The sequence below is a fragment of the Oreochromis niloticus genome, linkage group LG20 (genome assembly GCF_001858045.2).
Source record: "Oreochromis niloticus isolate F11D_XX linkage group LG20, O_niloticus_UMD_NMBU, whole genome shotgun sequence".
Lineage (NCBI taxonomy): Eukaryota > Metazoa > Chordata > Actinopteri > Cichliformes > Cichlidae > Oreochromis > Oreochromis niloticus.
Window position 1 is genome coordinate 24,070,668 of NC_031984.2, and position 15,659 is coordinate 24,086,326.

A 15,659-nucleotide genomic window follows, 5' to 3' on the forward strand; every position below is an offset into this window, starting at 1 on the left:
GTCTTTTTTTCTCGTCATTTCAAACAACAAAGTATCTGAGTCGGAAGCAGCCGTGCGTCAACAGATAAACCCAGAGACTTCTGGTGGCTAAGAATAACTATGAGCACTTTTTCGCTAAAAGTTTAATGGCTTAGCTGAAAGGCAATTATGAAGAATCGTCTACATTATCTAAATTTTTTTAATTTAGTTTTGTTTTTTTCCACAACATATGCTTGTCAAATTACGGGAAAATGGTTTAGCATTTCCCAGACTGGTTCATTAGCATTACTCATCAGCAGCACTAAAGTTATAGGCTGTGTTTACTTCAGAGAGCTGCTATTAAATTAAGCTGTTTTTTGGGAAAAGCAGTGTGTGCCAGTGTGTATAAAGAGCGTGGGGGATGCTAGGACCCCAGTTGTTTTATTAAAAAGCTGACCAGAGCTAAAAAAGAAACTTTTGTTAAGTGGACAGAACATGACACACTGTATCTATGACGTGTAAATTATTAAATGGTTTGTTAAAATTAGCAATAGAAAGCTTTAAATAAGGAAAACATTAAATATATAATAAAAACGTGTTTTATACAAATAAAATCTATAAGATATAACTTCTCTCATAAAGCCCTTTACTTTTTTCATCTGCACCCTGCTACATGCTACCTCTTGCCTATTTAAAGTGCTTACCTACTGTGTATACTTCCTTATTGACCCAACATTTAAGCACACAAGTGGCTGTGTAACATGTGCGTGCGATGTGCAACTTTCTGTGTACCTGAACTACATGAAAACGTACATAGGAGGAACATCAGGGACAATGCATTATTGACACTTAAAGGTTCACTTCTGTCTGGCAGACATTTTTTGTACTAATAGAAATCAATTTTAAAAGCTAATTTTAAAAAAAGCTAAACTGCAATTTTGGTAAATGCGGTGTCTTATTTACTGTCCACAGAAGAGATAACAGTCAAAATCAGGTAACGGCTGACAACTCATTTTAGCTGCACATAATCCACATTTCCTGAACTCAAATAAATGCTTGCATATCATTTATTTCTTCCAAGATCAGCTTGGATTCCCAAACTAGCAAGTGCAACAAAACCCTGTGACTACAATGTTGTGCCACATCAAGTTAAAGACTGCACTGTCCTTGGGGACCAAAGATGCTTGTCTTGATTAATCACTACCGTCAGAGGAACTGCTAATGCAACTCCTGCACAAAGCAATCTCCCAGTACAGTCAATGTAAAAGGTTAAAGTGAGGCTCAATGTGAGACTGCAAAAGAGGACATGCGAGGCCAAGTCAGCCCTGGGCCTGGCGTTACACATTCACAGAATGACATGGCACACTATGACTCTCCCTTTGCCGTAGGGTGGGAACACAGAAGGCGGGAGGGGGAGGGGCAGCGTGTGTGTGAAGAGGAAAGACAGCTCACTCCAATGGGGAAAAAAGGGCAATTAGCAACCAAGTCCGTAGTGCAGCCCAGTTTGCCATGGGGCAGAATACCTCAGTGATTAGATTCCTTGTGACGATTTTCCCAAATCTTCGCGGACAATGCTCTCCATAGGCAACAGGCACAATGAGAACAATGAAGGAAGTCTTCCAGGCAGCTCTTGTTGCCCATCAACTCTCTGTACTAACTTCAAGCACTTTTAATCAGAACCAGCTCCGCACATTACGCAAGGCACCCATGGATGAAAGGCAGAGATGTGGGAGACCAAAGGATATCGACAGCAAAGCATGAGCGGCCTCAGCCTCTCTTACGCGTTCTCCCATGGCCTCCTATACTCACCCCTTCGATAACTGCCTCTTTATTTTTTTCTGTCCTGTATTTTGTCTGTCCTCATCTACCGCTGACAATTTTGTCCACAATTCTGCCCCCACCCCCCAACACGTGCTTTAATCATGGACAGTATCAAATGGTTCAAACTGCCTCCTAATGAGCTGTTACTATAGAAACAGCTCTTGTTAACATTACTGCCATGCAGCAACCCACCCACATCTTCTTACAAAGTCCCATACGCTACATTTTTTGTATATTTTAACATTCTGGGTGAGCTTTATTAAATAGTGTGTGCCTCCTAAAAAAAATGCTATATGTGCTAATTGCAAGCACAGTCATAGTTACCATTTACCTGATGGCACAGAAAATGACTTATAAAATTCCTGTAATGGAATTTCTGTTAAAAAAAAACAACCAAAAAACATGTTTTTGGATAAAGGGATTCGCCACCTATGAAGGTGTGTTTCATCTTCTCCTGCCAATTATTTTTCAACATGTAAACCTTGGCCTTCATTAGAGTGATTGACATGGCTGCTTTCTGTTAAGAAACACCTACTAATTACTGGTAAGTAACATACGAATAAAATACTAGGATTTCATTCACCAAAACAGCAATTCGGAGGACAACCATAAACACGGATACATGTAAGATTTATTATAATTTCACCTGGTGAGTTATAAAAAACAAAATCATATGAGAGGGAAAACTATCCATAAAGACTAAAGAGCTTTTTGAGGAGCTATAAAAAGTTCATTGCTATTCATTTGTAAATTTGGGCATTATAAAGTGGGGGTGCTGGCCTGTTTCAAGCAGCTTTTCCAGGTACTACAGTTTTTGGTATTTTCATCTTTCCTTAATTCATAATTTTCATCACTGAAACGTCTGCACTATTTTGGGTTAACTGTATTGTTCCTTCAAGATGCCTCTATGCATACCTTGGTTGTAACGTGGTTATCTGACTAACTTTTGCTTTTTTTTATCAATTCAAAACAGTTCAGCTAGTCTTCTTTGACCTCCAGAGAGCTGCGTTCTGTGTGTATGTCTTTTTCTGAGCATTCTCTTCTAATCCCTAGAGATGGTTGTGTGGGAAAATCCAAGTAGATCAGCAGTTTCTGAAATAGACCAACAACTGCTGAAGTCATTTAAATCGCACTTCTTCCCTTTTTTTAATGCTCGGTTTTAACTTTATTGGTTCATCTTGATTATATCGGCATACCTGAATGCACCGAGTTGCTGCCAAATGATTAGTTGATTAGATTTTTGCTTTAAAAAGCAGTGGAGCAGGTGTACCTAACAAAGTGGCCGGTGAGCGTGCGTGTCCATGTGAACTGGACATACAGACATCCATAAATATACAAACAGGGTCAGCAGAGGACCATATGAACTGGACAGGAAACCAACTTTAACAAGAGACAATTGGCTCAAGTCACTTTGCTATTCCAAAAAAACAAAACAAAAAACAAGGACACACTCACAGTTACAACAGTGCAAATATCTGTCTTAGACTGCAGAGACAAAGCGGGAGACAATCAGGAGACATTTTCTCTAGATGCAGAGGGAGATCAGTGAACTCCCCACACACTAGGCACACAATGTCCTCACATTTCCATTTGTTTGGCAATTTTCGAGCATGGTCATGCTTTAAAATTGGCTACACAAGCTGATGAATCGCCTCTTTTTATATAAGAGAAAGTCTGACCTGCATAGACCCCACAATTAGTGTAACTTAGACTTGAGGTGTATCAGCAGAATTCAGCTGAGGGGGCAGAGTGACAGAGTGCAGAGATAAATAAACTCACATAGGGTCCAACATAGGCTTGTTATACCAGTCTTTCAGCTTGTGATGCGCTGAATCAATCGGCTGTAGTTGGTGCATTTTCTCTCTTCTACTGATTTCAAGTCATTGTTTAAACAAATGCTTCTCTAACACTCCTCCCTGCTAATGACTGGTTTTAACATCATGTAGCTTCTATAAATATGACTATAAGCAGTTTGAAATATTTCATTTGTAGTTTTTAAAAAGGTTTTTGTAATGCACATGTTTTTGAACAGCCAAACAATCCCTTCTTTCATATAAACCTGCACAGTATTGGAGATCGTCTGATTGTTGAGGTGTTCTCTGAATTATTGTAGGGTTGTTGCCTTATAATATACAGCACCTTGAGTTGACTGTTGTTGTGATATAAATAAAACTAATTTGAAATTGAACTTAATTATAGATCAAACTCGATTTAAAATCAGGATTAAATATTTGCTTTCTAAGTGGGATGTATTGGTTTAGCTCTGCAGGAGAGGTTTTCTGAGATATAATTGATGTTTTTAGGTTTTGGTTTTTGGTTTTTTAGAGATGTGGAAAGAGAAAAAAAAGCTGTGCACAGAACCAAAACGTGCAGATGCACACATTAAGCAGTGGCATGAGAGACACTCTGTCTATTAGCAGCCCACGATTTCTTCGTAACATGGCATTTGAGTGGACAAACCTTACAAAACGCAGCTTACAATGTTGTCTTTTTATTTTTCTCTCGCTTTGTTTTTTTTTGTTCTAGTGGTTTTAATCGGGTCGCAGTGGTGTCCACCTGTGGCAATCAGCTGCTGTTTCCATAGAAACAGGTGGCACGCTTCCTTAGAACACAATGGGTGGAGGGAGCAGGCAGAGAGAGCAGAGAGAGAGAAAGAGAAAGGGGGCAGGATATAATAAGGAGAAGTAAGCAGATGGTAAAGGATAAGCAACAAAACAAAGAAAAGTTTTTAAAAAAAGGAAAAGGAAGACCTTTCACTATTTTGAAAGCACTAAAACTGCATTTCAAAATCCACTGATGTGTTTTCTCATTTACTCCTGGCGCTATGTAGTCATGCATATAGTTTTGGATTTGTGTGACTAATTTTTGAGACATCTGTCTCTAAACCACCTGCTGGGATGAAAGGAACCAACTGTGCTTCTCAAACAGTGCTCTACATCACCACATACCTCAAAGGGACTATATTCCTCAGTAGAAATCAGTTTTAAAAATAATCTTTTGAAAAAATATTGGAAGTTTGTTGAATAATATCCAAACTGCATTGCATCTGCATGCTAGAAACCAAAAAAGGTCAAGAGGTAATTGATTTATTTAGGAAACCACCAGGCCTTCCTCAACTGTTACCAGTTACCAGTTGATCTGGGGGTGACATAAGTGATTCCAGCCAATCACGGCTAACAGCTGAGGAACACCCACTCCTTTTCTGTACAGACTCCTTACACAAGTGGAGAAAAGACTGTAAGGTATTGAGAGCGTGTACTCTGGCTCTGTGACCTGACTTGGTTATGTAAACAAATTAAGTGTAGTGAAGGCAGCAGAAGCGAATAACAGGGAACACTGCCTAACAAGCAGCGGCATGTACAGAAAAAGTCGGCAGCGTGTGCATACGTGTGTTCTAAATGACCTGCATGCTTGTTCCACATTTGATTTTTAATTGGGCAGAGTTCTCAGCAAGCCCTCCTAATTAAAAAAGGCAACCGTGACACGTGTGAGACTTATATGTCCCACCTTGCTCCCCCGCCCCTGCTGCCCCGTCCTGTCTCCTTTTCACCTCTCTCTTTCTCAGTCAACATCTCTCTTCTGCTTCTCTTCCTCCTTATATATACTGTGTCTCTCTGATGGCCTCTTTACATAGCTGACCTCAATAGAAATGTCAGCATGAGGCAAGAACATCGAAGCCCAAACAATATATCTCAACTGATAAAAGGCATCTGGTCTGCGCTGATAAAATTCTGTTTTTTTTTTTACAAGGGCAGCCTGAATGCCTTCTAGTGAGAGTTTGCTTATTATAAGGTTGGAACATCAGATAAGCAGATTTTTTTTCTAACGCTTGGCTTAAACATCAAATCTGACTACGCTACCCTCGTTGCTTTCATTGTTTGTCTTGCCTTTAATCTTAGTTCGCTTTCTGTTTGCACAGTGCTTTGTTTCTCTTTTTCTCTAAAGTACACTGGAAAAAGGTTGTTTTTAGGGGGAGTGTGGATCAAACCCAGCAGCATCCAGGGGGAAACCAAAAAAAAGTAAAAGATCTGTTCAGGAATGTACAGACACAGTTTTTCAAATATAATACTATTAAAAAAATAGTTTCTCTGCATAAAGATGGCTGAATTTTCCTAGCAAGAAATCCAAGTAGCATGAAGTACAGATAACAAGCACATGTACCTCCTGTTACAAAGAGCTCCGCTCGCTGTTTCAGTGGTTCATTTCCTGCTTCGTTGTTCAGCATTTTGTTTTTTCCCTCATTGCAGTCCAAGTAACACAGAACGACAACCACCCAAGCAGTTACTTAAGCAATGCAACAGTGCACACATGCACATAAATGTTCTCCATTCACTTAGGACAACAAGAGCACTGAAAGCAAGAAAAATGCTTCTCAAGGACGTTTCTCCTTGGATTAAATCTGCAGTTCTTCGACTGTGCCTCTGTTATGCCGGGGGTTAAAGGTAAAGTCAGTCGTGCTAATCCAAATGCTTATTTTTACAAATTCAGCAAATAGTTTTTCATGGTCCATAACCTGTCTGTTCTGTGTGCACACTAAAATAACAGGGATAGTTTTTGCACAAATTCCTCTACAAATGGGAGAAATAACTTCTCACTCACAGACCTCATAGCTTTAGTCACAGCTTTGTATTCCATCAAACTAATAACAGGGATCCTTCACGCTCAGGATACTTCTATGAATCCCTGCATGCTTTCTATGAGGGTTAATTAAGATACGTTTAAAAACACTATTTTTAAACGACTTTTTAACCTGCTCAGGTGGGATGGTAGCACAAAGTACCAAGCTTCTAAAGCTTCCAAAACATATCTGAAAGACTTTGAGTATTTTCTTCCCTATTCATAGGGGAAGGTTTTACCCAAGGAACCAATTTTGTCATTATCTTGGTTTTTATATGTAGATTCCTTTGTTTTATTATTATACTCCAATTATGGTTTACTTCCTGCCTTTCTTTCCTTTTCCACTTGTTTGACTAGTCCCTTGTTACCAGTTCTTTCTTGAGGGATTTTGTCCAAATTCGTCTTGTATTTGATCTGTGTTGCTTCTTTCTCTGTCATTATTATTTCTTCTTTCAGCCTTTGTGTGCTCTTGTATGAATAGACGTTGTAACTATAAGAACAGACTCAAATATAGCACTGCTCATGGAAAAGCTCAAGGAAGAAAACAATGAGCCCCACCTGAAGAAACGTTCCTTTACAACAGTGTTGATTTTGAGGACTGTTTCATGTATGCTTCTCTGTATGTTTCCAGTAACCCCCAAGCTAGGGCTAACATGAGGCTGTAAGTGTAAACCTGGATCCAATCTTTCCACTTGGTCTGCTAGCTTCAGACAGTTGTTTACTTGGCAAAGCATTGAATCTGGCAGTTTCCCATCTGATTCTGCCCACCAAGATTTCCTGGAGCCACTCTTTCATAAACCCCCCCACAAAGAAGTGATGCTCACACTGACCTTCTTCTCACCTATTCTTGAGTCTGTTTCTGGGTCAGCTGTTGAGCTCTCATGATCCTGGGCCAGTAAAGGTCTCTCCTGCTTCTAAATGTGCTGGACCAGCCAATGCTTTTCCTGTCCCTGAGTTTGTTGCCAGTCCAAATGACCCCTCTCATCTACAAATTAACCAGCAACTATTTCTACATATGCGTCGGCTGAGGTTTTCCCTGTTCTCAGTCACAGGCAGTCAATATCTGCTGTGTCACGGTGTCTGCTTCTGAGGAAAAAGTCCCCTTGCAGTCTGCCTGCGGATCATCAGTGCAGTACCTAAATCAATCTAACAACTAACTCACTAATGCTTGATGCTGTGCTTCAGTTCGTTTCTGTTGCTTGTTTGACAACATTATATAAGATGGGGGTTTTTTTGGTTCAGCAATGAGAAAGAGATATCCATTTAACATGCCATCTAAGACTGAAACATTCCTCTTTGTTCACCTGCACTTAGAGGTTAAAGTGGGACGGAACGATCCAGAAAAGCGTTCCTGCGCCTTCAGTTAATGAGTAATTACAACTGATGGACTTCACGTCCTGCAGCTATTGCCACCGAGGCAGTTAAGTCACCCCAGGGACCCGCTTACATTTCCTGCAACATTTCAAATAGCTCAACAAATATGAGCAGTTTGGCGCACAGTGTGTCTCCTAGTTAAAGGTATAGTTTCTGTATTTTCCAGGCTGAAAAAAAATGCTAATGTGTGTTATTTTATTCTTCGAGAAGGGGAAAGATGTAATAAAGAAAGGACTAGACATGAAGATGAGAGACTATTGTCAGTGCACAGCAGAGCACAGCAGGCTAAACTGGGTGATTTGCAGTATTGTTTACAGTTTTCAGTGATGGACTAGATGCAGTGGTGCAGGGCAGAGTGCGGTCTCCATGGTCACCATTAGGTAAGGTCATGGGTTGCAGTAGAGACATTATAAGAGAGAGAAATGACACTAAATTTATAGGAGAATTTTTCAGCTGCAAAGATGGTGGCAGATACACCTCCCAGAGGAAAACAGCTTTTATTTGTGAGACAAGTTGGCAAATTCTGAACAGATATTCTGTGCATGCAGTTTTTGCTTTATGTTTTATGTTAATCAAAAATGTGTGTTTAAGTATGGCTGCAGAAATCGCTTCTAGAAGCCCTTTAGAAAGAGTCATCGATTTAAATTTAAAGCAATGATGCTCTTTAGCAGCACTTGCCAAATGCTACTTTTATGATGCCTTTATACTGACTAGATGCTGGAAAGTAGCCCTGATAGTTGATTTAACATATGTATTGAAGAACAAAAACCACAAAGAGCATCAAGCCTGAGAAACAGACTTATTTGTTATGGAGTCATTTCCCTCCAATGCACTGTTACACCAGTATTTATTGTTCCCCCACCTGCAAAATCCCACTTTAACCTCCACCTACACAGAACCTACACAGATATTCTCATCATTGGGTTACTCTGCCTTTACTTTAACACAAGCATTAACACCAAAAAACAAACACACATATTCATCATATATTTAATCAATTTATTATTGTTTTGACTCTATATTTACGTCTTTCCTCGCTGCTATCTTATTCCGCACCTCTGAATCTGTCTCACTTTGCTCAGACCTCTTTGCCTTACTGTATGTTCTCCACTCTGAGCAGCTGTTTCATCCTCCACAACTCCCTGCAGAATTTTCATACTGTACTGAGGCAGTGAATGGGCTGACCTGTCCCTGCGTTGAATACTAAACAGCATGTCGTTCGTGCTCTTTGTTTCACTTGCGTGAGAATGACAAAGAAGTCTGACAGACGCAGATGACAAATGGCAGACGGCAACTTGGAAACACTGAGCTCTGAAATGGCTTGTCAGCAGCTGTTAGTGAATCAATCACACAGTGTGAATGAAAACTAAAAGCATTTTTAAAATTTCACTTTCTACTGATTTTAAAACTACAGGATTATCAAACGGTCTGATTTGAGCAAATAGCAAGTTTTGGTTGTTTGCTTACATTATCTTTGATGTGCATATATTATAGCTACGTGAATTTACACATGCACTCACCAGCTTCTTTCTTAGGTACACCTAATCAACTCAATAAAGGAAATATCTTATCAGCTAATCACATAGCAGCAACTCAGGGAATATAGGCATATCAATATCTCATCTTCTGCTGCAGCATTCAGATATTAGGGGCAGAATTTGGTGTCAACAACATGAAAGCATGGATCCATCCTGCTTGTTTTAGTGCTTCAGGTGATGGTGATTTAATGGTGCAGGAGATTTTTTCATGCCAAACTTTAGGCTCCATCATTTAAATGCCACAACCTACTTGAGTATTGCTCTTGATATGAGCATCCTTTTATGACCACAGTGTACCCATCTTCTGATGGCTGCTTCTAGCAGAATAACAAACCATGTCATAAAGCTCAAATCATCTCAAACTAGTTTCTTGAACATAACAGTGAGTTCCCTGTATTGAAATGTTCTCCACAGTCACCAGATCTCAATCCAATAGAGCACCTTTGGGATGTGGTGGAATAGGATATTCACATCATGGTTGCAGAGCCAATAATACTGCAGCAACTGTGTGATGCTGCCATGTACACATGAACCAAAATCTCTGAGGAATGTTTCCAACACTTTGTTGAATCTATACCAAGAAGAATTAGGTCCAGCACAGTACAAGTGAGGTCTACCTAATAACGTGTCCAGTGAATGTGCATACAATACAGTAGTATCACCTATTGTTGTGTGTAGGATCTCCATACAAATAATTAGTAAGCACAGTCACCATCCAACCCATACATTCATGCAATATATGTTGTGAAGAAAACATATGCTTAAGACTGGATTCAGGCTAAGAGGAAGTATGAAGCCTTCATTAGTTTGAACCATGTAACGCTATCTTAATTTGCTCTCTTTGATAGTTTGAAAATGTATTTCTATCTTTAGCAGCTTAATAATTTATTCTATAAATGAAGTTTCAGTCATGACTAATGAGTTTAATAACACTGAGTTTATAGAAGACATTTCTTATAGCCAGACTGCAGTTAACCTAAATAATCTTCATCAAGAATTTAGTGTGTTTTTTCATGTCCCCTCATGCTGCAGTATAAAAAATGCTAAATCCTCAGCTCTCAGAAACATATTAGTGGGTAACTCTGAAATTTACTGTGTAACATTTCATCAGTGAATGTATCTAGAAAAAGAAACAGACTCACCTCCATGAACATAGTCATGCAGTGTACAGTCTGAAGGGCCCACCAGATGAATCAGACTCGACTGGCTGAAGCCAACAGTGTGCTTTTCTGCAAGGCAAACAGACAAACACACATTCAACAAAAAAATAAATAAATAAATAAAAAATTAAAAGTAGAGCTCAACCAACAAGGTTTGTATATCAGCCAATATAAGCCATTTACCAATATATTGGTATTGATAACCAGCAGTGACAAATTAAGATTTGAAAAAGAAAAGAAAAGGGAAGGATAGGATAGGATGGGAGAAACACCCTTCAGACATGTTATGTGGAGTGATGTTGGATAGTTTGTCCACTAGAGGGCACTCTTGTAACTTCCCTGTTGGCAAGGCATGTTGATAAAGGCGCATACACAACAACCAGCTGATCCAATCAGAGCTAAGCAGAGCATAAGCAACTAATCCACAATTTTACTGTTATTTTCTTGTAATAAGGGCTCAAAAACAAGTGCACACAATAAATAAACAGGGAAATATGTTTGTTTTGTGTTTCTGAAAGAAACAAATATCGACCGATATACTGGGCTTTTCAATCACTAAATATCGGTATCAGTCGTAAAATATCTATATCGGTCAGCCTCAAAAAAAAGACCTTAATTTCAAAACAAAACATTGCGTGAACAAAGCAAGCCACTGCCAACAACACCTTCATGCATAAGCAGATTCTGCCAAGCTACTTGCGGATCACATACCTTTTGGTGGATCCTCTGATGAAGCAGCGTGACAAAATTAGGGAATTTGATTAGAGTCATTTTAATATGGATGAATACATGTATATAGCACTTCATGATAAATACAATACTTTTTAATGCATTAATTTATGGTATCACTCCAAAACTAGCTTCCAGCAGTGCACCAAAATATTTTAATCTCTAGTATAGCCCAGTCAAGCATTTCAGCACAGTTAATTTCATAAATAACACCTGTACATTTATAGCACGTGACCACTCACTCCTACAACATGTAAACAAGAAGCAGAGGCCTGACTACTTATAAAATATTACAAAAGAAGAAGCACAAAAGTAAAAAAAAATAAAATAAAATAGATGTCTTTGCCTGGACATTTAGTAAGAGTGTTACTGAAACTGGTGAGATCAGAGTGTGAATGTTAGATTAAAAGCACTTAAACTGAGAAAAATATTGTTGAATGAATGGGTGAATGAGCCATGTTGTGTGAAGCACTTTAAGTGATCAAGTGGAGTAAAAAAGCGAAATATAAGAACCAGCCCATTTCCCATTCATGTGTGAAGACAGTCAAAGTAAAACACATACTTTAGTGGCACTGAAAAAAATCGGTTTGGGAGGTGTTTTTAAAGCTAACTCAAGAGGGTATCACCCCCTGCCAGAGAAAGAAAGTCTCAGAAATGAGAAAAGAAGTACCCACGCAGCAGTGTTTCCAAATGGATCCATTTCTGGGTTCTTCAAGTGCTCTTGTGAGGATGCTAGGGCCCACGTGTTTACATGTTAAATGTTTAAATGTATTCCTGTGGACGCGCTCTGAGAGCACTCCAGGGATTCTTCACTTGCTTGATTTATCATTGTTTTATCTTGATATTCAGCAATAATATCTCTGTGTTTTAACTCTGCAAAAAGCATTTGCTTTTGACTTTCTGCTGCAGCTCAGCGTGAAGCCATGGTGCCAGCAGTGAAAATACATCAAAAAAACAAATTGCTTTTCCTGTCACTGCATTAATTGGGCAACAACAAAGATGGCTGTACAGTATTTTTAGTATTTTTATGGCATACTATTAGCAAACCCCATGAGGGAGGAGTGGAAGAAATTTCACTCATATCTGCATCATCACTGCAAACTTGTAAGATAGGAAAACAACTTCTATAGGTGTGGTTTTGTGTCTGCAAACTGATATAGGACTCTGAGCTTGAATATATTACCTGGGTTGGGTGGAGATGGCATCACCTCTTCAATCCTCGCCTTGGTCTCCAGTCTCTCCATCTTCTGAGCCTCATAGCGCTTCCTGCCCTCCTCTTCTTGTTCAGCACTAGCATACTGTAGAAAGAATATATTCAACATGTTGAACACTCGTGCGTAGATCCACTCAAACACCACTCTCTGCACAAATACACGTGGAGTAAAGCAAAGACTTGAAACAAGCATGTATTCAAAACAAAGATGGGTGAAAGGGACTTTTCATTTTATTAAATGTCAGCCATTTCTATCTTGACTTTGCTCGTGTCATTTTAGACATGGGGCCGTGAGAGGAGGGGTGGAAAAGTCATTGAGACAGAGAGAAGCTAAAGGATAAGATGCCACAATTTTAAGATGCAAGCAATTTGAGTTTCCGTGTACCTTGATGGGTGGCACCTCCATGATCTTGTCAACATTTCGCAGAGAGCAGGGGACGTACCACAGCGCTGCCTTGTTGGCCAGCTTTTTGGCACCTGCAGTCACAGAGAAAAGGTTGAGTACTCATCTTAGGGAAAATGTCAGGGAACGCGTCATTTCTACCAAATGAAGAGGCAACATTTTTGTGACCATAATCTAATTGGTGAGAAATTTTGACATCTTGATGTCTTTCAAATAAAACAACAATGGAGCAAAGAATTTTGAAACGGCTGTTGTCAAAACAGACACTTTTATTAATACCACAATACAGGCCACTTCAGTTTTTAACAAGTCAATTGGCGCTGCCTATTTGCAAAAGATTAGTCTTTCTTGTGAAAAGAAAGGGAGAAGAAAACACTTTGTGTTCAAACACAATAGTTGTTGCCCGTTCACAACACAAGTACTCGCAGTCACGTAGCTAGCTAAGCCTGGCGTATCTGTAAATCCTGAACTTTCTGCATTTCAGTGTTGTAATTATGAAACCAATGAAACCATGGCAACTCATTCATCATCAAGTGTCTGCATAAATATGTATGTTGGCTATACCACAGTGTAATGCTTTGGCAGTTGGAGGCTGTAGCACTGACTCTGAATTCCTGTAGAAAGTTCAGAACGAGAGGATCAGAAAACAAAACTCATAGAAGTCGCATTACATCGCAATCAGCCAGAGAGGTTGTCATAGTGATATATCTGTTCTACTCTGCCCACACTTTTTCACTTAATTTGCTAACATGGAGAGAGAGAGGGGCTATTTTAGGTTGGCGTTGTTATGCCACACAGATTAAAGGCAGCATCGGGGCAGCAGGTTGAAGTGAAATTACTGTTTTAAAGGGTTTTTTTTCCTACAATATGCGATTAACTTTTTCAGCTTTCGAGCTTTGAAGTCCTTTTTGAAGCCTGTATGAGCAAAATGTTTTATTGAACATGTTGCATTTTTATTATGATAACTTGAGTCAAATTTCATAAACGTGCATGACTACAGGCTTCAAAATAAGGCATATTTATAGCTGGAACAGCCTTACTGAAAATATGTCATTTAATATGTGTCTCATCACTAAACCAGCCGGGCTCTTTGCATGAGGACATGTGAAGTTAAGAGAAGAGAGCAGGAGCGAGCAGCTTTTAACAGGCTACTCCTGGGAAAATAGCATTTGCATTTTACACCCGAGTTAAAAACTGTGCAGACAGCCAGGCCTCGTTGCCATGCCAACCGCGCTTCTTTCCTCCTCCTCTCATTTGTGCCCGCCCTTGTCAGCAACCAGGAAGTTGCCCACAGGAGAAAGGGAGGGATATTTACATATCCTTGACTCTACCCAAGACTGAGTGACTCTACTCTATTATTAGCTACTGATGGACCTTGAAGTGAACTGTGTTTAGGGTGGAGGGAGAAACAAGAGAGAAGCGAGAAGAAGGAAGGATGGAAGAACCATTCCCAGTACGACTGATGCCCTTTTTGATCGGAAAGGAACCAGATAACCGGCTTTGAATTTAAAATCCCTCTACATCAAATGGAGACAATGTCAATGTTTGACCATGTCCTCGCCCGGACTGCAACCTTATATCCTTCACAGTACATCCACTGAAACAGCACATATTCTTTTGCACCATGCTTGCAGGCATAGCACATTTTGAAGGCAAGACAAATTTGAGGCAGACCTTGAAAATACAACAGTATTCACAATGTGCCCCTTAGGGCTAATTACCAGACCTTAAGATAACTCTGCATGCTTTTCTCAGGAACACAAAGTACACATATGTTCCCATGCAGTGAAAGTTCTATATTTTCACTGTTTCTTCAAGATTTTTATGTGCAGTATCAGAAGAAACAGTCTATGTTCTGCCAAATACAAACATAAATTATGCAAAATCTAAAAATTTACCCTCAGCGCAATTAAGAAGCATTTAGATAACGTTCATTTAGCATCTGTTGTGTATAACAGGGACATAGGTTAGCATTTACTTCACAGTAAGAAGTGTATGAGTTTGAGCCTTTCTGCTTTTTTTACCGTGTCTGGTGATTTTCTATGCACCCCGGTTTGCTCCCACAGTCCAAAGTACTGCATGTTCGATTAAAGATAGATAGATGTTAGATACTAAGTGTGCTGTAGGTCCAGATATGAGAAAGCTAAAGCTTTATGTCACCTGTGAGAATAGGAAAGTGCTGCACACATGTCAGTTTAGTCCCAAAAGTAGCAATTTATGAAATATAAATCAGTAGGTTTCCTCATATGTAATATGGCCCCCTTTGTAAAGGTATATTGTTGTCTATCATTACATCAAGGAACCTTAAGTTTAAGACTGATCTTTGTAGGCAGGCACCAATCACTACCCGCTGTCAAGGGTACAACCATAGACGATACAGCCCCAGTGACAAGTTGATGCAGCCTTTAAGTTGCTTTCTGAGGTCAGTATCATCTGCCTGTCTGCATGTAAAAGTGACCATTACTAGAAAAGTGGTTGATTTTGACACGTGTCTACAGACTCACAAAAGCTGGGTCTGAACTAGCAGGAGGAACAGCTTGCTTACTTAGTTAGGATTAAAGAATTGCAGAATACAAAGATTTTGGCTCCATGAACCACGGGCACAAATCTGCTCTGTCAAATTTCTACATTCTGTGCTAACGGATCTCGCTTGACTTTGGGGATGATTTTTCAAGTTCAGGCGGTGACAGCTTTGGAACAAGGGCCTCCATAAATGGTAAAAGGCATTATGACAGCTGAGAGAAATGGCACCTAGCAGTGGCAGGCACCTTCCCCCCCCCTCCAATATATATGGGGTGTCAGTGGAGCAAGACCAGTGCAGCAGTGCAGTGAGTGCTTTAATGTGC

General features: G+C 39.6%; 1 protein-coding gene across 4 annotated transcripts in view; it reads right to left on the bottom strand.

The window, feature by feature from the left end:
- acot7 (acyl-CoA thioesterase 7) overlaps nucleotides 1-15,659 on the bottom strand; it is a 51,360-nt gene that overhangs the window by 22,980 nt on the left and 12,721 nt on the right. For 2 of the 4 annotated variants that reach the window (XM_005478291.4, XM_005478289.4), the window contains exons 4-7: nucleotides 12,796-12,887; nucleotides 12,381-12,495; nucleotides 11,180-11,194; nucleotides 10,451-10,537 (exon numbers count right to left, since the gene is read on the bottom strand). In XM_005478291.4, the coding sequence (XP_005478348.1) occupies nucleotides 10,451-10,537; nucleotides 11,180-11,194; nucleotides 12,381-12,495; nucleotides 12,796-12,887 (309 nt within the window). The remainder of the gene's footprint in view (nucleotides 1-10,450; nucleotides 10,538-11,179; nucleotides 11,195-12,380; nucleotides 12,496-12,795; nucleotides 12,888-15,659) is intronic. The other 2 variants (XM_003444783.5, XM_005478290.4) reach the window with 1 other exon arrangement.